General features: G+C 41.9%; 1 protein-coding gene across 1 annotated transcript; it reads right to left on the bottom strand.

Moving 5' to 3' along the window:
* Nucleotides 1-7,009: 7,009 nt before the first annotated feature.
* Nucleotides 7,010-24,073, bottom strand: XPNPEP3 (X-prolyl aminopeptidase 3). The gene is made up of 10 exons (XM_066549709.1): nucleotides 23,987-24,073; nucleotides 22,372-22,488; nucleotides 19,493-19,900; nucleotides 17,582-17,784; nucleotides 16,673-16,735; nucleotides 15,207-15,320; nucleotides 12,823-12,908; nucleotides 12,146-12,329; nucleotides 10,582-10,702; nucleotides 7,010-9,758 (listed from the first exon to the last, which is right to left on the bottom strand). The coding sequence occupies exons 1-10, from the start codon at nucleotides 24,045-24,047 to the stop codon at nucleotides 9,592-9,594; spliced, it is 1,524 nt and encodes a 507-aa protein (XP_066405806.1). The 5' UTR covers nucleotides 24,048-24,073; the 3' UTR covers nucleotides 7,010-9,591.
* Between the last annotated feature and the right edge of the window lie 429 nt (nucleotides 24,074-24,502).

Below are 24,502 nucleotides of genomic sequence, written 5' to 3'. Positions count from 1 at the left end.
TATGACAGAGAACATCAGTCACTTCCATCAAGACTGGAATTCATGGGAGCAAAAGTCCTTTACTAACAGCTAAAACATTGCTGGGATAACACTGGAAACACTTGTTCCTATTTCCACAGGCTCAGCAATACTTCAGCTGGCCTTTTTATGAAGACCAGCTGAGGGTATGGTACATACCAGCAGCCTGTACAGAAATCACACTTCCACTGGAACATGCCAGTTCAAGACTAGTCTAATCTCAGCTCTTTACTTGGGACATTTTATACCTGGGAGCAATGAAAAGGATGCTTTTAAATTGTTATATATTAAACAGTTACAAAATTAATTGCAATTCATATTGTTAACTTTTGCTAATCAATTATCTTCTGCCTAAATTGTAACTCTTTTTAAAAATGTGTTTATTGCATAAAAAAGCTAGAAATAAAGAATGGACTTCTTCCTTGCACAGATTTTTATCATAAAAAATGTTTTTAATCTTCTGGTTTGTGTAACCAATTCAAAGTTGGTGGACGAGGATATGATATCTGCAACAAGTATAAATGTCAAGAATGCTTCTATTTTGTGGTAAAAGAATACTTTATTGAAAAAAATAACACACATAATGAAGAAGCAAAGGGAAATAGCTGTTCCTTGGCACTGATGACCTCTAAAACTTCCTGAAATGGATTAAATATTATCATCAGTCCAGCCACCTCCAGATAAAAAGAAATAATGATTTGTGTACAAGCAGGTTACAAGAGACTGACTGGAAGAGCCTGAAAAGAAAGTAAAATAATGACATGACTGGCTTGAGAAGATAGAGAAAACAATGCATTCCAAGCAAGCAATAGAAATTATCCATCACTGAGTGCTCAGTTTGCAATTGCTCTGTGATTTAGGCACTTCTCTTGAATTAATTACTGAAGAAAGGAATGTAAGGGTGTATCTGCTTCCCCCTGTTTGAATTGAAAAGGGAAGTGTGCAGAAAAGCACACGGGGTGTGTACATAGGCTTACAACCCTTCTCCTTCAGGTGTGGAATAATGCTTCACAGAGACATCCTCCTGGTTAGTGTTTGGGGTTGGGACAAAATGCCAACATCAGACCTTCCCCAAAAAATGTTCCAGGGCAAATCCAGGTTATGGGTCCTGTAAAAGGTCATCCCTCCTTTTAACTACATTCAGTGGCATTCATATCATCCAATCCATACATTCATACCAATACCATACAATCTAGAGCAAGCTTTCCAATGGAAATGTTCTGAAAATACCAGGTGACAGGAAGAAAACATCTCTGCCACGTTATAGCTCCTGTCTGTTAAATCTACTGTAGCCAGATCAATGCAGGTATACCAAGTAGCATGGGGAAAAGTTGGAGGTACACAGAGTTTGTATCCTGCCTGTTAGACTCCAAATGTAAAGCAGGAGCAACAAACAATGAGGATTTTAAGGAAAGGCTTTTGCCATTGAGGTGGTTAAAGTGATCAAAAGTAACAGAACAGACAAGGATGGGCCTTTCCTGAAACACCAGATCCTGAATGCAGAATGTCACCCAAAAGGCAGCATCAATTCACAGGATTACTTGGTTCTCTCCTTTCCACTTACTCTTCGGTTTTGGAGTTTTCTTTCACTTTGTGTTGGCATGAGTAGTCTGTGATCAAAGCCAGATGATTCAGGGAATAAAGGGAATACTTAGATAATATCCGGACAATGCTTGTGTCTTGTACAGTTGCTTATTTTAAGAGAACAAACATGGCAAAATGAGGGGCAGGCAGGGCAGGTCCCAGTGTAGTATGGATCCAGGTCCAGAGGAATCACTTTACAGCCCCTTTTGTATCATTGCACTTAATTTTTTAAACACACCAAGATTATTTTAAGTACACAAGGGGAAAAAAATAAAAAGGAGATGTCACTATTTACCACAAGACTCGATTTTCTTTTTGGTGTTTGTACAGATCCAAGATCTTTTCTTGGATGGAGGAGAGAATCATGCAACACATATGTCTCTTCACTGCTGATTTTCTTTCTTTCCTCTCTGGTTCTTTGTCCTTCTTGCTAAACTGTGAATGGCTCTGTTGTGCAACTCTGTGGACTCAGTAATGTGAATGAATTTCACAGTTGTAGACATTTTCACAGAAGTACAGTCACAGTTCCACTGTCAAGGCTACACTGAACCCAGAGCAGGTTCATTAAACATATAAAGCTACTCCTCATCCTCCCTGTAATGCCTGTTCAGGCATTATAGGGGTTGGGGAAAAAAAGTCTATAAATTTTTGATGATGGGGTGGTTAACAGCAGGAGCAGATGACTAAAAGAAGCCATTCTCCACCTTCTCCCTCCACAAGCCTTCTGATCAAGGCTTGGTGCCTTACTGAGGGGTCTGTTGCTGTCACACACAAACTACCAGGCTCAGCACTAAATTGAGGAGGTGAAATGCAATGGCTGTAATAGAAGGGTGCTCAAAGTACTTGATGAAAGATCCCCCTCCTAGCCTGTCATTCAAGGTATTAACAGAATATAGGCAATATTGTGGAGGATTTCAACTCAGTCCTCTATTAGCTTATGAATAATTTAAAAATCGAGTCCTTCAGAAATGTGGCATTTGGTGCAATTCTTGTCTCAAATGAGCTTAGAGAAACAGTTTATCAGTCTCCTAATTTATTATTAAAGTTTAGTAAAATTTCAAAGAGTTGCACACTAGAGGAAAATCGCTTTTATGTCTAATTGCTGAGAATAATTTACAGTTATCGGTTTATTAGGAATTTAAGTTTGTAATACAATCCTAATTTCCCTTAATTGCTATACTTGTTCAATTTTATATCCCTAAAAACCTAAGTTAGAATGGTACATTGGGGTTCAAAACTCACACAGTTTACAGTTTTAAGCTGCAAGAGTAATAATCACATCTTTCAGATAGCACATTCTCACCTCATTCTCACAAAGGCACTCCTCAGGTGAGAATCACAGAATGCTGTCTCCCAAAAAAGCCTCATACTGCACGAAATTATATGATAAAAGTGAAAAAACCCCCCCTGAAGATGGAAGCAAAAGTAAGGCTATACAGCAGTGACTTACAGTAAAATACATTAGAGAGCTGATGCATTATTTCAAACACAGAGAATTATAAACCTTGGAACTCCAGGGTAAAATTAAATGTAACAAGAAATCCAAACAAAGCACAAAGGAATGAAGACTCAAATATCTAAACAATCTTAATTATGGTTTGAGAAAACATTTTTTAAATCTCTAACTAGCTAAAAGTCACAACACTTGTTTGCCTAATATGTGATGTTTGTGTATAGATATGAATACACTTGCTCATTTGAAGATGAATGATACCTTTCTATTTCATGGTGTGGAACTGAAAGTTCATGAGAAACCTCTCTTTGTTCTGCAGGGAAGACCAAAAAAACACAACAAGCCCTTAAAAATTTCTTAATCATCTCCAAGTCCACAAATGTAGAACTATCTCAGTACAAACTGCATGGTTTTGCTTGGTTACAGTCACCACAGTAACACTCATGTAGCTGTTAAACAGCTCATCTTCTGGAAAAAAAGAAGAGGAAAAAGCATAAATTAGAAAGCAATATACATACCAGATACTGCAATGCATCACAGGAGTGTCAGTGGCACCATATGGAGCCTGACAATTGGTCAGTGCAACAAGCACACCAGAGGCTACAGCTTCTGGCTCCAGACTGGTACCTCTGCAAATCCAGAGGGGGAAGAGTTAGAAGAACATTTGGAGATTAACGCCTCTGTGACAGAAGCAGGTGCATGGGGATGTGAGGACATTCCTGAGCTGTCAGTAGGGCCATCCATGCCTCTCTGTCCTGCTGAGCACAGGGAGACACGAGCAACTGGGCTGATGGACCAAGGGCAGCTTGCGAGCAGCCAGCCAGACCTGGCTCCACAGCAGAGCTGTGGATGTCCTATCAAACCTTGTCTATCCAAGAAACAATGTTAACATTGTTAAGCAGGTCTTGATGACAAATTAGGACAACGGCACAGAAATGCTACCACAAACTTCACAGAGGCCACCCAATAGAAATGGTCATTCTGCCAAGAGGTAGTAAGGAAGAATGTTCATAGGTAGTACCAGGAACACCAGATTTTGTAGACTGGAACGAGACTTGTAGAGAAAGCTCAAACCCAACCCCCTGCTGTGCCATTAGCAGCTGTGCTTTCTCTGCATGACTCTAATAATTTCCTGGGTGCTCATGGCACATGGCAGAGATGTAATACTATTAATTACAGAGGGGCTGTAGCTCCTGTAGGCAAAACAGATGTTGTATGTTACACTCTGTGCACATTAGACTGAAAGAGCAAAGAATATTATCCCCAAACTTAAAGCACTACCTGAGTAAAATATTCACATGATAAGAGTTTACCTGACTTCTGCTAACTATTTCCTGGTACAAGAGTCAGATCATGCAATCTGAACTTGGATCAGTGGCCAATCCTATTTTGCATTAATATCTTAAAGGCACACAGAGACAAAGCCTTGCCCAAGCCTTGCTGGGAATAAAAAGAAGCTGAGCCTCTTTCCCTCTCACAAAATATTGTTCATATTGGCCTAGTTTACTCACAAAAAAAGATTGAGGTGAGCTATTTCCCTGGAAAGAACTGCATTTCTAAAAGTTTTCACTGGAATGCCAACAACTCCTAGTTGAACCACAGGCTGAGAGTTCTCAGCCTGTGCTGCCATTATATTTCTGCCTAAATTATGAAAAACGGAGAATCCTTTAAAAAGCCACAGGCTCTTTATGGTCTTGGGAGGAAGAAACCCAACACAGAGCTTTAACCACTGTCAGTTCTGCCCCCCAACAGCATGTCTGAGACCAGCATCTGACAAAGCTCCCAAAGACTGCACATTGCTCCTGCAGTGCTACCTGTTTGCCCAGCATCCCTGTGGAAGGAATATATTGAAGCCTGGAGTAGACATTCTCACTTCTGAGTCTAAAACCAGCTTCCTTGTTAACATTTTCTTTGTTCAAAAGTCTCATTGTCAGACTTACCCAGACAGGATTTTTTTTTTCTTTGCCATTGTTAATGGATAACTCTGTCATGGTTGTTAAAAAGGCATATGTGATATGAGTCAGCAGGTGAAGGTAACACACACATGGAGGAGCTAGAAATTCTTCCTTGTTCCTTTCTGGCCATCTTCTGAAAAGCCTGGTTTTGGTTAGCCAAATATTGGGTGGTGCTTCAGAGAAATAACCAGGTAGGCTGAGCCATAAGCTGTCCCAGGAAGATAGGGGTTCATTGCTCCACTTGCTAGGGAAGAAGGCTCAGAGCTGCCAGGCAATTTAGGCAGCAAGACAAACTGAGAAGGAGAAAGGAGCTGAAATTGAGTGTCATTGAGCCCATGGTGCCTCACTGTCCATTTAAATTATAAATACTGCTTTAAAATGTAATTTATTGTTATATCTCTTAAATACAATGTATTTTATAGACCCAGTCCTAGAGCCATCACTGTGACAGCGTCCAAAGGATGATTTTTAATTAAGTGGAGGCTGTGCATACATGTAGGGAGCATATTTAACAGATGTGCTGTAATGATGTCAGAATTATAAACTTAAATGAACTTTAGATCTGCATACAAATAAAGAGATACCTGTACATGCTTCTAGACAACTCAGTTTAAAAGAAATTTAAAGCAATCAATTTATGTCAGCACAGAGTTTTGCTATCCAATTACATAAAGTATTAAATATCACAATTAAAAAATTTTGTCATTTATCTAATACAGATTTTTTTCTAAGTTTAACCCTAACTCCCTAACTCTTTTCACCTTATGGTAATTCTCCTTGAAGTAATTACTCAATTTCAACAGCAATAATTTGGATAGCATAAGAGCATGTAACCTCAGCCTTGCTCCCTCCATCATTATGGAAGATTTTGCCTAGAAACATACTTTTTTCCCTTCCCATTATTTGAGATATGACACATAATCAATAACCTGAAACTGCATAAAACTTTCTCATATGATAATGCTATTGATTTTTAAAAGAAATAATTAAACTAACTGTTAAGACGAAGTTCATCAATACAATCTGACTCTTTTGTTCCTCCCTACTGAGTAGGACAAATCAATCAGGGTTATGAAACAGCATAACCAGTTTTCTGGAGCTATTGCACCATTCTGACAACATACTGAATAGCCAGTTTATGCCCCGTTGTTCTCTCCTTGCTCTCCCATCCCCCTGGCACACATCCCTGCAGCTCTAAATCACAACCTTCTCCTGATTCTTCTCTTAATGCATTGCACAGGCCCAAAACTCTCCATCTCCATTCTCTTTACTGGGCTACCTCAGTTTGCTACTTCCTCCACCATGTTCCATCTCAAAATAATGAATGCAATTTTAGGAAAGACATACTGTATTTTTCCACATAGAGGTAGAATGCCAAATCGTGTTAAATGTCAAATTTCTTTCCACTTCAATGACAGAAGCAAATCTGCAAATTGGTGCTTCTGCTCTGACTGTATTTAACAACAGGACTTTACTAGTTCTCTGCAAGACAAAGCAGTCCCCTGGCAGAAGTGGAAAAGCCAAAAGCCTGTCAGGGTTCCTCTGGAAGCAAAGCAGCTTCTCCATAGGGATGGCTGGCTCTCATTTTCTCTCATACTCTGATGTCCTTAAGACCTGTGCCACATGAAATCAAATCTCTCCCCACATGAACTTGTGTATACATCAATTTCTCTTTCACCCCCTGTGATCCCACTAACGCCCTCGTCAAGCAGCTGTCGACTTGTGCCACCACTGAGAGCTGCTCCTGCACCCAAGTGGCTGCAGTGAGGAATCTCTTCTGTGGCAGGAGCAGACAGTCTGGCAAGATGGGATCAGTGCCAGGGGAGGAGCACCACAGGTATGTGCCGTGCCAGCAGCCAATGAACCCAGCTCTTTAGGGTTTCTTGATGAAGGTTGTATAAAATGTTCAAGGATTTGGTTGTTTGCAAGGGACACTGCAGCACGTGTGTAGGTCACAGATTATTCATCTCTGCAACAAGTGAGAAAAAGCCTTCAAAAATTGAGGTTCATAGGATGCAGATTTAATACCTTCTGTGAAATGCACCCTTTACATGGAACAAGAGATTCAAACCAGCAGTTTATGCTGAAAAAATGGCTAAACACAGTGGAAGAATTACAGAATGTGCATGGCCTAAATCAGACACAGTCAGCAGCCATAGCAGATCCATTACTTTCCACTCAGCAGTCACAGACACTTCTTTACTAACAGTAACATTCATCCACAGAATTCCTAAGATCTATTGGTGTTTACAAGTTGCAGGATTTTCCTGAGAGAATTAGGAATTAGCATGTGCTAATTTGACAATGTTATTTCAAGTCCAAGACGGGTCACACACAATTAATAAATCTCCCTGAAAAATAATGCTGTTTTTGGAGGCGCAGGTATCTTATTCAACAACATGCAACTTGATGGCCTGAAAAATTACCTTCTACAAATTGTTTTATTTTTAAAATAATTTGTATATGCATTTTAAAGGCTTATTTACATTAAGTACCATTATTAACTCTGTTAGATGTGTGGGTGGATGTGCAGATCAGCTCACACATGTATCTCTCAGATTAATGTTATTTTAAGCTGTTTACATAGTTCCAAAATCCCCAAGTTTTGGCCAGTTGATATGGCTCTAACAGGTGTAATTGGAACAAATGTATCAGAGATCAGAACAACGTCAAAAGTACTCATCAGGTCTGTGTTCATAGTTAGGAAGCCTCCCTTCTAACATTTTAGGCTGTAGCTATCACTGAAACACAGGAGTATTTTAACAAGCACTGCCATCAGAGATTAGCAGATTCCCTTAAATAGGTGAAACTTGATACACTAAACCCTGAAAAAGCATTTTTTTGGTCATGTTTAGAAAATAAAAATATGGCATGCCTTGACTGCCTTTCAGGTGCCAAAATTCAAACCCCAGTGTATGCACCCAGCTCACATTGAATGCAATGAGAGATGCAAGACACTGCCCACTTGGCCTTCACTAAGAGAAAGACAAAAATAAACAAAAAGAGAGGGGGGAAAGAAAGAGAAAAAAGTGCAGATTTTGCTAGAGATTACACAGCAACAGAGGCAGAGGTCAAACTCCAGAACCCTGACCACCTTCCTCACATACTTCTGGCTATATTCACTGTGGGGAATTAGGCCAAACTGGGGACAAGGCAGTGATGTTGATAAGAAAGTAAAATGGATTAGGAAGCAGTGACATAGTGGAAATAGACAATCCAGAAAGAGAAGAGAAAGAAAATTTAGAGTAACAGATGAAGAGCACTGAAAGCTACCATAAGAAAGGAAGTAAGGTGATGCAACAGCAAGTGTAAATAACAGGAGATGCTGTGATGAGAGGCATTTTTCACACAAGTTAAATAGCTGATTGTCTAAATATTTTCAGTAAATACATAGATGCTTGCCTTTAGTGGGTGTATTTACTATGGCTTGGATGGTAGGCTCATGGCCAGGGTAGAAAACTCTTCTCTTTACTCCTCATCCAGCCCCAGTAACATTTGCAGCTGCTTCAAAAATATTATCAGAGCACTTTGGGAAAAAACCAAAAATCAGCTCTCATCATGCCCTCAGAGTTGAGAAAAGAATTATTTTAATTCCAATTAATTCCATATAAAAGCCACGTAAAGACTTGACACTCACCATTAGGCAGACTCTTCAAAACCGCACTGCTCAAGCTGCTGGCATTTGCAGCACACAGCAAGCAGAAGCCAGAAAGGTGCTGTGACTGTCCCAGAACTGAACACCTCACATCTGGGAGACAACCAACAGCTCACCAGTGCAGTCCAGCATAATCAATATGGCCCTGCTCCTAGGGTAGAGAGAGACTCAGAGCAGGAAAAAGGAATGGACCTTTGGGACAAAAGGAAGGGAATGTGGAAGACAGCAAGAATAGGTATGTCTAACCTTCTGAGCCCTATTTGTACTTTTTGAAATTACCAAACACTCCAAAAAGCTGGAAGACAAGGTGTTTTTCCCTGCTGCAGGTCTATTTTGCATGTGCCTGAACAAGGCCTAAACACATCCCTATCTTTAAAATACTAAAAGAATTCTCCACTGGCTTCAGAGACAACCACCTCTTCACCAAACCCACCTCCCTGATTACCAGACTCTCTCCTTACATGGTTCTATAAAATTCAAGCTGATACTTTTTCATCCAAAACCAGCATTTATAAAAGCCTCATTTTAAAAATCTGACTGCTGTGAAACTGCTGCTAAGGGGGAAAAAAGGGATCCTTGGTCTCAGCTGTTGTACCTATGCATCTGGTGGCACTGACAAAACTCAACCCCTCAAGGGCCCCAGAACACATGGATCCACACAGCAGCAGAGGGATAAATCCACTTCCACATCATACAACAGTTCCATGTCAGCACAAATCAGAAGAAAATTGCACACAGAGAAGGTTACTTTGTTTTTTCATCCCTCAGTACCCAAGCCTTTTGCATTCCATTGCCCAGTCCCAGTCTTGGAAACAGCCATCAACTGTCCATGCCTTCCATCACGTGGCAACTACAGCCAGCTAAGGGATCTGTATCCCTGTGGGGCTGTGTCTCCCAAGGAGGATGAAAGGGGCAGAGAAGGAGCATCATGAGCTGCGGCCACAGATCTGCTCAAGGTGGTAGATGTCCTTGGGACAGTCAGCAGACAGGACAAGAGGTGCATCCTCTGTTATCACCACATCATCCTCAATGCGCACACCAATGCCACGAAACCTCTCCGGAGCACTCACATCATCCTCAGGGATATAAATGCCTGAAAGAAGAAAGGGAATTAAAACACACAACACTCTCCAGAGCACCACCTTTCCCTTTCTGCACCACCAGGAGAGTGAGGTTGGACTTTCAGCAACATAACTGAAAGTGTTTGATCCTGAGAATTTTTAATATGGCAAGTTACTCTCTTTCCTCTCACCAACTCACTGTTGGTGGGCAAAGAAAGGAAACTGTCCCTCTGTGCCTAAAGATAATCAGCACATTAATAAGAACTTCCATAGCTACACCTGGCCTTTTCACACTCCTTGCTCTCAGTATTGCATTCACAATGATGATTTTAACAATGTTCTGAATAGAGAGAGAGAAGAGACAAGCATTAAATATAAGTTTCCAGCTGACAGCTCCAAATCTAGTGACAAGGTGAAAGAAAGGTTCCTCACAGGATGCCTAATTTGCAAAGCTAAGTTGTGAATCCCTGTAAATTGCAGACTGCAATGCTTGAGACACTACCAGTGACTGGTAGAAGTTCAGTGGCATGAACACAGAACACAGTACAAGTGAATCGACCCTGATTTCTGCACTGCAGTTCACCTGTGCTGTACAGCCTGAGCTCTACACTACTCTGCTTCCTGAGTTTACTCCCACTATGTGCTACTTTGGCTATGATTGGGAAGGAAATAGGGTTTTCTAATACTGTAATGACTTTGGGAGGGGAATGACTTAAGGCTTTCTAATAATGCTATAGTTTCCAGCTTCACCAGAAAGGATGTGAATGCTTTGGTTCCAGGACCAGCTAATTATTGAAAGGCAATACTGTTACCCTCACTGTTGCATGTTTTTGTCCACCACTGACTGCTTTTTACCTGGTTCAATGGTTATCACCATGCCTGGCTGGAACGGGATTGATCGGGATATATCTGGGGTGTCGTGAACATCCATGCCCAAGTAATGGCCCACATGATGAGGGCAGTATTTTCGAACAGCCTAAGAGAAGACAGAACAAGTGTCACAGAGGCAGTTAAACACAGCCCAACTTGTTCCAATACAAAAGGGAAAAGAGACAGAATAGTTATGTACTTAACTAGCAGTCTTACTGCCACGCCTAGGCCACCAGGGCCTGCCTTCCATGTACTAGAACTGGATGGCCCTTAAAACCCACCAGGCACCTATTATGAGCACATTGCAGATTGCCTTTCCCCTGCACTGACAAGAGCAGCCCAAACCCATCACCATCTCAGCATGGTGTCAACTTTCAAATCGCTGGGCTTTGCTGCCCAACCCTTCCCATCCCGTAAACATCCAAGCCCTGCACAACTCCCATCAGCAGACCTTCACAACTGGCTGCAGCAAGTACAGCTGCTCCGGGCTGTGAAAGTGGTCTCCTATGCACAACAGAGAAAATGCTGTGCCGATTTCATTCAGTAGATACAGCATGATTTTAATCCACCTCTACAAGGCACGGACACCGCCTCTCCCCTCCCACCATCCTGATCCTCCCTCCCTCCCTCTAAAGCAGGAATCAGCGAGAACGCCTCCCTGCTCCACGCTCCTCATTCCCAGGGACCACAGCACTGGCTGTGCTTCCACCTGCCGGAAGGATCCGGCACGACACCCCCCGTCCGCCGGGGCTGCCATGGCACCGGCACCGCGCACAACTAAATCCGGCAGGAACCTGTCCGGCTGCCAAAAGCCGTAGTGCCGTCACCTGGTTCCGCCATCTTTGCAGTACTGGCATCAGCACTCGTGTAGCTCTGCAGTGAGAATGAGCAGATAAACTTCTCTAACTGAAAACCAATCCTATTTATCTGCAGGTTCAGCTCTAAGGCAGACCAGTTTCCCAGTCTTGTTCACCAGGTAGCTCTGTGAGTCCCAGTACTGACACAAAACGGTGCAGAAGGGGCAGCAGGTGGAATGACTGAGAATAGGCTGCACCTTTTGGTGGCACTGCAGATTTATGTGATGTTAAACAGACCACAAAAATATGAATAACTGCCTGCAGTCAAGCCTGGACCCAGAATCTTGTGTTAGTGCCCATAGCTCCCTTCAGACTGTGCTCTAAAGCTGTTTCTGTGCTGGCAAGTAATGCAGAGCAATGGGAATGGATCTGCAGAGTGAAACAGCAAGAGCCAAGGAACAAATATTCACACTATGTGCATATAAGACTGGGGATTACTTCAGACCAAATTGTGCACCAAATGGTTGAATCACATCTTGGAGTTTAGCCCTGTCTCAGAGAAATTCATTTTTGTGCTGAGACCAGCCCACAACATGAATTAAAGCACCATGTAGCAGCAAATAGAAGAGACATCCTGAAACCACATTCCTGACCCAAATTAGAGCCCTAAAACTACCCAAGGATAAAACAATCAGGATTAGTAGGAGTAAACTAGAGTAAATAGGTAAACTAGAGTAAAAAAATTGAAGTACCTTGAAGAAATGGCTGTCAGTGATGCTGCTCTGCAGGACACCCAAGTCTTTCAGTTTCTGTCCAATAAGGCTCAGCATGAGGCTGTAGATATTTTCCAGACTCATGCCAGGGGAGCAGAGGCTCAAGCAGGACTTCTGGATATCCAGGACAGCTTGATACAGTTCTGCTTGGGGTTTGGTGAACCTGAAGGCCATTGAGTAAAGGAATATCACACAACTAAATCTCTGTTTCCAAGAGAAAAGAGGTTTTGTCCCCAGAACCTATTCTGGGTACAGATTCAGTTCAAGGATGGAGCAGGGGAAAACCAGAAAGCAGAGCAACTGTCTCCTTGTATGAAAGGCTACACCAGCAAATTCACAACTGGCAGAGCTATGTACACATCAACTGAAACTCCTGTTTTCTTACACACAACTGGAGTCAGCCACAGCTGAATGTACAAAAGCCCTCTCTGCACGTTAAGTATGCTGTAATAGCTGAAAATAGCAAGAATCACATATATTCATGCAGTAATTAATGAGGCAGTGGGGAATACAGCTGAATGATTACTTTATATAATTTGATTACTCTGAAGCAGCACAGAATGGGACATGGTAAAACTACAATTAAACACACATTCAATCCATCAATCATTTAAGAACTTATCAAAATTCTTAAAAAAAAACTTACTGCAGCATACCTTCCATTGACAGGCCAGGTACGTGTGATGTCACTCACATAGCAGGAAAATTCACATCCACCATCTAGCAAGACCAGTTCACCATCCTGGAGAATAACAGGAAAGAATGCTCTGTGGGTCAGTCCAGCTATTAATTGATTTTTCTGTCTGACAGCAGGAAAGGAGGTTATGCTTCTGTTTTCACAATGTAGCTGCAGAAAAGTGAATTCCTTTTGCAGAGTAATACCCCAGGTACTACTGTTTACAAATAGGCTATTCCAGTTGGATTGTTGCTCTGTAAGGTAGTCTCTGACTGTTATGCTTATTTACTGTCTGAACTTTTAAGATGAAGATTTTGGAGTAAAAAAAAAGGCATTTGCCTTGAACTATTCTGCTCTCTGAGACAAGTCCTATTCACACCTGGATCACTTACTCCAGCAAATTCTGCCCATGACTCCTTTCACTAGAAGTTCTCAGCTATAGTGACTGAGACAGAGGGGACTTGCAACCAAAGCATAGGATTTCTGAGCTCCCCACAGGATCACCAACAGCTACAAATTTACCCTTGTCATAGGATATGAACCCCAGCAAAATCACTTTGTATCACAAAATCTAAGAGTGTATCACTGCTGTGAATGCATTGGTGAATAGTTTGTACAACCTTCTCTTTCTCTTCTAGGACTTTCTTGACTGTTTTAATGTATCTTTCTGGATTGATCTGGTGATGAAGAAAAAATTTTTGGACATGTGAATATCCAATACAATTCAAAAAAAGCTGTTCCATATCAATGACTATGTATCTCCCAAAAAGTCACACAGAAGAAAGATAAAGGGCCAGGAACAAAACCACTGCCTTAAAGGGGCTAACTAGAAATATAGCAGTAAGATGTTTAAAACATTTGGAGTAAATTCTCTACAGATTTACACAGGTAGAGATTCATTCCACAGATCCATGACTGTGCCAGCAGACATGATGTGGGACGACCAGGCATAACTGCAGCATGTTAAGGAAAAGATTAAAGCAGCAAAATTTCACTGTTAGTGTTACTTCCAGGGCTAGCTGCTATCATTGTGTACAGTTAAGTGACACAGACACAGCAGATAAACCAGCAGTGAGCAGACCTCACTATCCCACTGAATAGGAAGGCCATTAACTATCCTTTTATATTGTATTTTTAAAATTTTTCAGAATAACTGGTTGAATTCTTTAAAACAAATCTGAAATTACAGCACCTGCCATCTTCCAAGCAATTAAACAAGCTAAGTAACAATTTACTGACTAAGGGAATTCAGCCTGTGGTTCGATTGTTCAGTAAATGCCTTATGCTGGGCTTGTCCTCTTTCTTTAAAGCAGAGCCCTCTAAGTAAAAGACTGAAATGAAACATTCAGATACCTCCCAAATTAGACACTTTGCTAGCCTATTTGGAAACAAGATCTGTAAGAAGCAGCACACAAAGGAAGTGTCAAGTTTATGGGTTTAATATTCTACCTAATAGTTTTGGAAAAAAACAAGAGACAGTCATTTAACTGAACAACTTTAACAGAAGCAACTGGAGTTACAGCAGCAGCCTGACCTTGGATGACAGAACAACAAAGGAAGCTTCTTCCTGCCAAAAGCAGTCTGTCATATCTTTTGTACATTTGTCTCTGCAGATCATTTCAAGGTCTGCTAGCATCCCAGCTTCAAGAAAAGACAATGCTAGTGGGAAAGTTTCATTCTGCATTAAGACAGAGGAAAACTATGCTCCTCTGAAAAGTAAATAGTGAGCAGAGCAGTGAGGGAATACTGCCCCTGAAAATACTTCTCTGAATCAAAAGAACTACTGTGAGGAAAGCTGGAGAGAGTTCAATTGAATGAGAATCTTCAAAATAAGACAAAACATGTTCCTCTTCCACCTCTTGACATTTAACACTGATCCGTCCCCTACTTGTTCCCTTTCCCTGCTTTGCTGGGCTACATGGAACCAAAATGCATTTCAGCTTCAGCAGAGCAGGAATGCACTTTGCCCTTATATTGCAAAGCAAGGCCAAGGAACGCAAGTGACAGCAGAAGATCCCCTGCGCCTTTGCCCTACCTGTGACAGTGGCTCCCCTATTTTGTGAGGCCCCCAGCACTGCAAGCTGCTGTGAGAGCAGACATGTTCACTAAATTATCGGCAACCCTGTCTGCAAGTCCTTGCACTGTTCAGAAAATGCTGCAGCAAGAACTGACAGGGAAGAAAGACAAGCTGAATCTGCCACTGACCAAAGTAAAGTTAACGAAGGCAGGATTCCTTTCTCTCGCTCACTTAAAAAATATGTATTTAAGTGCTTTGATCTGTTCAGTCAAAACAAGCAGCAGCTAGGAAACATAGATTTGTATCACAGCACTGCACTTCAAGTTACTGGACAGCACAAGGGTTACCTTGATGAGCTGATTATTCTTCACATAGTGCAAAGTGTTTGATCTGTTGCCACCAGCAACAACAGGGGGGTATGCCAAGATGTCAGCACCACGAGTCCGGCACTCAAATTCAAACTGGAGGAACAATACAGAGAAGAGGAAACCATTAGTGCTGATTCAGGTGATTAACTGCCCTAGAACCACAATAATTCTTGTCCTACAACTGTTTTCTTAATTTGAACAATACAAAGTGAAACTGGAAAGTGAGTTGACTAAATGAAAGTAGTCTTAAATATTTTTCAAGGACTCTGGAGAAAAAAAATACAGAATCATCCACTTTTTCAACAATTTTTCAAGTCTTTACTGGATCTCCAGGAAGCTCTTTCTGGTACAAGCCATTCAATACTGTCTCAAACATTCACTACATTGGCATATATCCAAGTGAGGATTTGTTCTTATATAAAGTAATGCTCTTATTTGCCATACAACTTCGTGAATTTTGAAAGATCCTATATGTCAGCATGACAATATTCATGGTTTGCTTCTGTCTTTTAAAATTGCAAAGTACCAGTATATTTACAGCAGTATCTATTTTTCATGACTGTTAAACTAAGAAGGTTTGAAAGCATGCACTACCTTGATGTCTGAGGGGATAGAAGAAAAAAGCACCATAAGCCTCAAGATCTTTACCTTTCTTGAATGATGAAGCTGATGAAAGCATGGAAATGAACAAATTTACATCTATAAAGACCCTCAACATGTTAATAGCATGTCTTTTCTATGGTTACCAAAATCACATGGGACAGAACACTCCAGGATGCCTACATGGAGCAAAGGTTTTAGGATCATGGTCTGGACTGAAAAACTGACCTGTAAAATACACTTTAATTAAAGTAGTTTTTTCAACTCAGTAGTGCCAGTGCCATGTCAGCACAGGCCCATCCATGTCGTAACAGAGCGTGAAATCCTGCTGATGTTTCTTGAACAGGTATCTCACTGGAATCCCTTACAAAGTTCCTTACCAAATGTGCAGGCCAATTAGTCCTTATTTTGTAACTGAGAGGCATCTAAACTGCTTCAAGATCGCTGGGGTAATCTGATGTAGTAAGGGGCTAGAGGCAAGAGAAGCAGGCTTTACAAAAAGGTATTATAACTACTTAAATTTTGTACAATGGACTTGTACTATAGAATAAGGTGAAAACTTTACTTCCAATTGTTTAGCAGGTTTTGCATTTCAATATAGTACAAAAAGACATCAATAGAAGGAAACTTAGACAAATGCTACATTCCTTAAATAAGGGTACAGGAAGTACAGCTGAAGAATTCCTCACACTGACACTTCTGTATGTCCAAGAAACCACAAGGGTTGAGTGAATAAATGTGCTACAGTGGGAGACAGATGATAAAGAGACCTGACATTTCTGGTTTCCTGGAAGGATAACCAACATCCAGCCCTTCTATCTCACTTCCAGCTACAAAGTACTCACCTTTGCATACAGAAAGGCTTCATCCACAGGGGTTTTACTGGCAAACATAGTCTCTGTGAAAGCCTATGAAAAATAAGGGACTTTCAGTTAGCAAAGGGGCCTGAACTGGTTTTTTTTTCACCTGTTGTCTCTTGAGGAAGGCCCAAAATCAGCTGGCCCAGAACCAGAGGGTTTCACCATTTTCTTTGGTGAAAATGCTGTCAAGACTAGAACCAGTTAAGATGCATTCCTCCCTGTGAAACTGTATTTAGGAGATGACTGACTCTAGTTTTGTATAAAAAAAAAAAATAAAAAATATTAGATGATTGAGGCTGATCCCATCGTTTGGCATTTTAGAAGTTGTCTCACCTGTGGATTCCCTCGGGTATAATAGGATTGCCTTATGCAGCTTTTCCTTCAGAGAAAGATAACCTGTACTTCTCTTTTCTACTTGGCTATTTATTTTAATAACATTTACGAAACATTAACTACATTTGAGGTATCTGTCAGATTTGTTTAGAAGTGACCAATGAGTTCAAAAGGTATTTGAGGGTGAAGGGGGAATGCAGACACATTAATAGGAAACATCGTCATAAAAATCCTGTTTTCCTCAAAATAAAAATAATAGATGGGAAAGAAAATTACTTTGGAAAGCAGAGAGGAAGCTGGGAAGGCAGTGAAAAGGCTAGCCTTTGCTTTTAAACAAAATCTAACAGCTGCTGGCTTTTCTTCACTAGAGTTGTGCTAATTGAGAGACTGGTAGACCAAGCAGTCTTCCAGTTTCCCCTTGTCCTGTGGAGGAAGCAAAGCCCAGCCAGTGGCTGAGACACAGCAGTTCAAAAACAGATTAGACCAAAGCTCTCCTTCCAGCTCATGTCACCTCACCAAGGGAATGCACTGGTTCATTAGGGGAACACACAGCCCCATTACCTCTGCTGTCACCCGGCCAGCTATCTTCATCCTCTCAATCTCTGCAGGGGATTTGATCAACCGAAGGTTCTGCACGAGATGTCGAACGGCCTGGATGCGGTTTTTGCTCCGAGCTTTTATGTCAGCCAGGGGCTGCATGTAGTCAGAGTGCAGCTCTGCATGCACTGGTTTTCTCAAGTCATACCAAACCACATTGGATTCACCTGGAATGCAAAACAAAAGTTGACACTCAAATAAATGCAGACATGTTCTCCACATAAGAAACTAACTCACTCCTCCTAAATGACATCTGTTGTTGTATTTGAGAATAATTTTCTCTGAATCTATATTGACAGACTATATAGATACTTTCACTGTCACAGAATATCAGCAATCTCTTCTACATTTGGAAGATTACCAATTCATAGCGTATAGACTGGACAACTCCCCACTTCTGGGCAAATAATGGGGCTTACAACCATCACTGAATACATGTATCTGGCTCAGATCCATTCAGAGTTCACCTGTCAAAGTTGCACTTGTGTAAGCCAAGCAGCCATCACATCACAGTGCACCTTCTGAATCCTTCTCCCATTCAACCTGTCCACACTGACCATGGAAAGCAATTCACCTTTTTGCATGGAATGAAGACCATTACCAACAACACCTCAAGACACTTGGGGAAACAACTCCTTATTTCAGCCATTCAAAGAAAATGAGCTTACTGAGAACAGACACACTCACAGTGGAAATTTATTCAGAACATCAGTTAAAATCAACATTCTCCTCATGGAACAATTTAAATGCAAATGAGTATAAAAGCCATGGTGAGTCACTGTTGATGTCCACCATGACCCTCCTTCTTTGGTGAAAGTAATCGCACAGAAAGTATCTAAGAAACTGGGCATTCATTAAAGAGTATTGCCCTGAGCTGACTTACTGCTTTTCATGGACCTCTCCCCCACAGAATTAAAAACTTCTGACTCCATTTTAATTTTGATATTCCAAACTTCCATGAATGATCTATAACTTGAGAGGTGCCAAACCATGCCATATGAATTCAGTGTTCCCTTTGTTATTAAATTAAGAAAACCAGCAATTAATGACCATAGTCATCCTCTGTGCTTTCCCCAACTATACACATCTCATACCTTGCCTTGTTTTCTTTTTTAAGCTAAGTAGGTTTGTTCAGCCTGTATCTCACACACATTTCATGCTTTCTTTGATCATCCTTTGCCCTGTGGCTTACCCATTTTCAAGACATCCTTTTTGAAACAAAATAACTGATTCCAATATGGTATTTAATACTCAAAAATTCTCTCCCTCTAGTTGTGTGACCCCTCCAAAGTCACACTTACCCTTATTATATTGTCATGAGCCTTCTTCAGCTTTATTTTATACTGCATTTAAGTTCTTCCTGGATTATAGGTATTGAGGCTACATAGTGATAGGAGGGAGATGCAAAAGAATATTTCTAAAGGACAGCAATGTTAGTATTTCATGGGCAAGTAATCATCTAGCTAAATGTGAGTGGACTAACAAGCTCCCTGTGTGGATCATTTTCCAAGTCTACTATGAATAAAAAGTGTTCACGTTTCCTGTATGTTATCTGGTCCTGACTCTGTCAGCAAACAGATATGACTAAAACAGAAACATGGTCTTGCTTATCCTGTTCCTTAATATTTCAGAGATATGCAGACTGGCATTCACATGGATACACATGAAAGTCAGAAATTTTCAAAACTACATATCCATTGGTGACCCTCAAAGAGCTAACACAAACTTCTAACTGCCTTTGCCACAGCCATACTCCTTGTCATTCCTCAAGTTCATTTTAGTTTCAAAGTGATGTCACAGACCACCTCCCAAACCTGACCCATTCAGACTCTGCAAACCACATCCTCATCTCATTCCCTCTCTATTTTTTGTTACCTTTCAGCTTGGCCACCAGGTGCCTGAACTCCTCAATGGTGTAAGCTTCATCTACTCCTGTGAGAGCAATTGCCCCATCTGGGCCTGATCTGGGCCCATCCCACAGCTCTCGATTTGGATCCCTCTTGGGCACAAAAAGTATGGATTTGTGAGATGGCAGTGCTTTGCCAGGAATGCTCTGCAGCACCAGGATGCTGTCAGGCTCCTGAAACCCACAGAGGTACAGGAAATTAGTGTCCTGGTGGAAAATATAAGGGATGTCATTGCTCATGTAGTATGTGGGGTTGGAGAGCAGAATCACTGTGTGGTCCAAACCGTCCCAGCCTTGGGCTTCCTTCTGGATCAACACCATCAGTTTGTGTCGGCGAAGAGCGTATTCCACCTGTGACAATCCTGGGGTTACCTCTCCTGTGAATACAAAACAAATCAGATGCAGAAATTCAAGGCACTAAGGGTATTTTACTTGTCACGTGCCTGATTCCTGCCTACTCTCTGATGCCTTACATGTGCATGGCTTCTTTGTAACCCCTCACAAGCCTTTTCCTTGCTCCTCTTCAGCTTCTCTCCCTACAGCACATCCTCATTCAGGCTGCTTCTCCATCATGCAAAGACAGACACTGGTTTTAACCAATTGGATGTTGTGTCACATATTTCTGTGCAAAGGTAGAAACCACAAAACCTGGTAGATTTAAACAAACATCCAAATGTTTGCAGAGAATGTGTAAAAAAAAAGAGGAAGGGGCAAGGCAAACTGAACTTTGACTGCTAAAACTAAAAGCGTTTTACAGCATGGACATTGAACAGAAGTTTGCCTCCTGAGGTTGAGCATTAATTTCCTCAGATAAAGCTAGAATGTTTGTTCAAATACACACTAAGTCAACTCATAAAGTGACTATTTCTAAACCACAAGGGGCAGATTGGGTGTCAGAGATTCTCGGAGATCAGGAAGAAGAACAGAGGTTGCAGAGTCTAACCAGTCACAAGATTCCAGGCAGAAACAAACCACAGATGACTGCAGGCTGCCATCAGACTCCTGTTAAGGGAAGGGATCTTCTCCAGGGCATATGTAGCTTTTGTCAATATTTAACAATTCAGATTTTTCAAAAGTTAAATACTGTATTTCTAATAACACTAAGCAAATGATCTCTCAGATGAAGGCACTGTTTCAACTGCTCCAGTCACAAAAGACATGAAGTACAGCAATCAAGATACTCACCAAAACAGGACTGAAGTTCAAAGGACAACCAGCAACAGCTGAAGTATGTATTTTTAAAATTGTGAGACTCCCTAATTATGATCTAAATTATGATCTAAATTAATATAAGAGCCTTAATCAGTATCTTTGGCTAATACCCTACCTTAACGTAGGTTGAGTTTTGATACTGTTTGTTAACTTTCCACTTTCATAATCTTTTCTTCCTCTTTCATGTATTACACAGTGGCAATTCTAGAACAAAAATTGACATTTGACTTGTACTGCAAGTAGATTCTTGCATGAGTGCAGTGGGAGGGGAAATTCTATTTGCATTAACTTTTACACTTTTTCGATTATATGCTCAATACCTATTAGATGAAATAGTCTTTAAAAAGAACCAAACAAACCCAAAAGCCCCACCACATTTATTTTACTCTGTGAATGTAGAAATGACAAGAGAACACAGAAACTGTCTCAATGCAATCTGGCCTCACAATTCCACAATGTTATACTGCAAATTTCCTATGTTCCACTGCATTCCAGTCAGCTTTTTAACTGCCACAGTCCAGTGAATTTCAGAAGCTGCAATGGGGTGAAACATAGGGATCCCAGCTGTCTTCCAACTTTGAGGCCTGGAAATTCTCTTTGCATCAAAGGCATTTGCTTTTTAAAACAATAATTGCAATAAAACAATGTCATATTATTTTAAGGACACCACCTCTACTTTATTAAATGGAAAAATACTTTGGATAACTAGAATTCACTTCCACTGCTTTGGCTGCACTTTAAGGAATCCACCTCATTTATTATGAGCTGTCAATGAGTGCCCTAAGCAACCTGACCTAATGCTGAAGTTAGCCCAGCTTTGAGCACAGGAGGAACCTGTTAACTGTGTGAGGCTCCTTCTGACCTGAATTATTCTACAATTAAATACAGGGGTTTATATATATGCACACACACGCACAAATATTCATCTGTTCTCCCTTTATACCCACCTATGGAAGAACACAGAATATTTTCCTAGACATATTCCTGAATATATTTTTGCTGCAATTTTTGTTTGTTTTTTAGATTTAATTGTGGTGATCTCATGCCTACATGCTCATTTTCATGCATCTCAAAAAAATGCACAACCTTGGCTTCTATCACTACTGTCTAACTTCATAGTCACAAGCTTCTTTTTGTCCTTCTCCTCATATTGAATATTCCTGTGAACAGGGCACATCCTTTAGACAACTGGCGTCCATCTATCAGTGTCCCTCCCCATTCACCTTTGCTGAGCTGCACCTTTGTTTTGTGACTCACAAGACATGGAATATGAACCATTCTGACAGTTCAGCTTGCACAAAAGATTCCTTCTTAATAAAAACCATATTTATTTGCAGGACAACGAGTCCACAAAATGCCATGGCCAAAAAAGGTCTGCAACACCTAAGTAAACAACCCTGAGTACACTATGAGAAAAAAGAAAGAAGCTATCAAAGCCATCACAAATGAAGGCTATTTTTGGAATCAGTATCATCTCAGACAGGGAAATTAGCTACTAACTATAATTACTGGCTAATGAAAGTAGTCATAAACAGCTGAAACCACAGACAACTCTATAATGCAGCAAATCAATACACTCAGAAAAATGGAAACAGGAAAATATCAATGACCGGCTCATGCTGGGCCCAAACCTCACCTGGTTTGAGCAGATGTGGGTGTGTGAAGGGGCTGGGCTGCCCCAAATACCGGTTTGGAATCTTCTTCTGCTGGGCAGGCTGGATGGAAAATCTTCGGAGAGCACATGACTTGCAAACTGGAGGAAGAGAAATGCACCATGTCAAGGTAAAAAAAAAAAACCCAAAACTTTCCAGTTAGGAAACTGCAGAACTGTGGGCTAGTCATCAGACTCATAGCAGCATTCCTTCACTTATATGACATAAATATCCCTCCTTAACTTCTCCATTTGCTGTGCATCACAATAGTTTATGAAACAATGTGCACATAACTCAACTGACAAATATTCATGGAACAGATAGAAATAAACAAATAGATGATAAACCTGACAACCCAGCAACAAAACCCAGGAAGCTCTGTTGGTTCGCACATCCCAATTCATACAAAAGTTGTTCATGAGGCACTCAGCACTCTCCCTCCCTTACTTCCCTCAAACACCACAGGGCTCCACGCACGACACCTGTATATTGTCTCTTCTCAGCTATGTCTTCAAAAATTTTCTCTCACCTGGAACAATTATACAGTTTTTAAGGCTTTTCCACTGCTGTTTTTTACTAATAATGCTGCAAAGAAACCATCAAATAAGACAGGTTTACACAGGATTTTCTTTTCCTGTCTGGAGGATACCCAAGAGTCCCTGTTTGTGTATTGACCTTCCATGGCAGCAGCATTGGCCAAACGGAACAGTTATGAATCCCACTTCCAAACCACACACAGCCAAAGCAGGTGAGTTTTAAAAACAACTACAAGTATGCATTTGTGAGCTGGGAACGGGCACAATAAGATAAAATCTAAAATTAAAAATGAATTATCAGAAACTTTAGAATTCCTAGTCACAGCCTTTTACAGCTGGAGAAGTGCTTGTGCCTGAATACAAATCATCCAGACCTGTAGGAAGAAGAGGGTAGCCAGAAGGTAAGTTCAATTTGATGTTTTGGAAAATGGTTGCTCTTTATGTTACTATATGCCTACTAGAAAACCAATTTGTGCTGCCATTCTTAGAACAAATACTTTTAACCTTTCACCAGCATAAGCAAGGATAACACAACAAAACATCTGCCTTTCAGGTAGCTGAGACTCCGAGGCTTACAGCAAAACATACAGACCGTGGATTTGCTGTGGGAACCAGTATCATTAGCCTCTAATTGAAGATCATTTATGCGTGACAACCAATAGTCATAACACGACGCGTTCACTGTGTGATGCTTGACTGGAGACCCGGGCGGTGAAATGTAACTGCAGTATTTTGTGCAGCCTAGTTTAAATTGGTGTTTCTACTGTTTTTCCCCACACACACAGCAGACAAACAGGACAGCTCGCAACCAGACGGACACAGCGGGCATTAAATAAAGCAACACCTTGAAGGCAGCGAGGAGCTTTCTACCGTTGCTTTATTATTCAAGTTACTGCCTGTTCTTTCCTAGGATTCAGCCCTGACCGGGGCTGCCACTGCGCCGCCGGCCAGAGCCGCTTTCCCGCGACCCGAGAAGCACAAGCGGGGCTGTAAGCTGCGATAACCGGGTGTCGGTACCGGAGCCGCGGGCGGTGCGGGGTGTGGGGGAGGAGGGGTGTCTGACCTGCGGCGCCGCGCCAGCCCCGGGCCGCCAGGACAAGGCCCCGCTGCGGGAGGCGCGACATGGCCGGGCCGCACAGCGCATGGCGGGGCCTTCCTGCGCCGCGCGCTGACACCATCACGGCGCGCGGCCCGCCGCCAATGAGCGGCGCCGCGCCGGCTCGGGAGCGCCCGGGGCCGCCTGCCGTGCCCGCGAGGGGGAGCCCGCGGCAACGGCAACAGGGGAGCGGCGCCGCACGGGGCGGAGCGCAACTGCCAGGCCATGGCTGCCGCTTCCAGAACGTTTCCCCCCCACGCCGCGGGGAAATGATCGGCGTGGGCGGGGCCTCGGGAAGGCGTGGGCGGGGTGGGCTGGAAGGTTCCACGGCGCCGCGCAACGTTTGTGGGCGCATTCATGGAGCTTATGGGCGGGACACCGTTTGGCTTGGGCGGGGTCACTGGTGGTAGGCGGGACCAGACCAGTTATAGGCGGGACCAGATCGGTTGTGGGCGGGGCCTCTGGCGGGCGGGGCGGGCTGGA

Source organism: Molothrus aeneus, chromosome 5 (assembly GCF_037042795.1).
Source record: "Molothrus aeneus isolate 106 chromosome 5, BPBGC_Maene_1.0, whole genome shotgun sequence".
In the NCBI taxonomy this organism is placed as follows: domain Eukaryota; kingdom Metazoa; phylum Chordata; class Aves; order Passeriformes; family Icteridae; genus Molothrus; species Molothrus aeneus.
The sequence above is the reverse complement of the archived record's forward strand: the minus strand, read 5'-3'. Positions and strand labels throughout refer to the sequence as shown.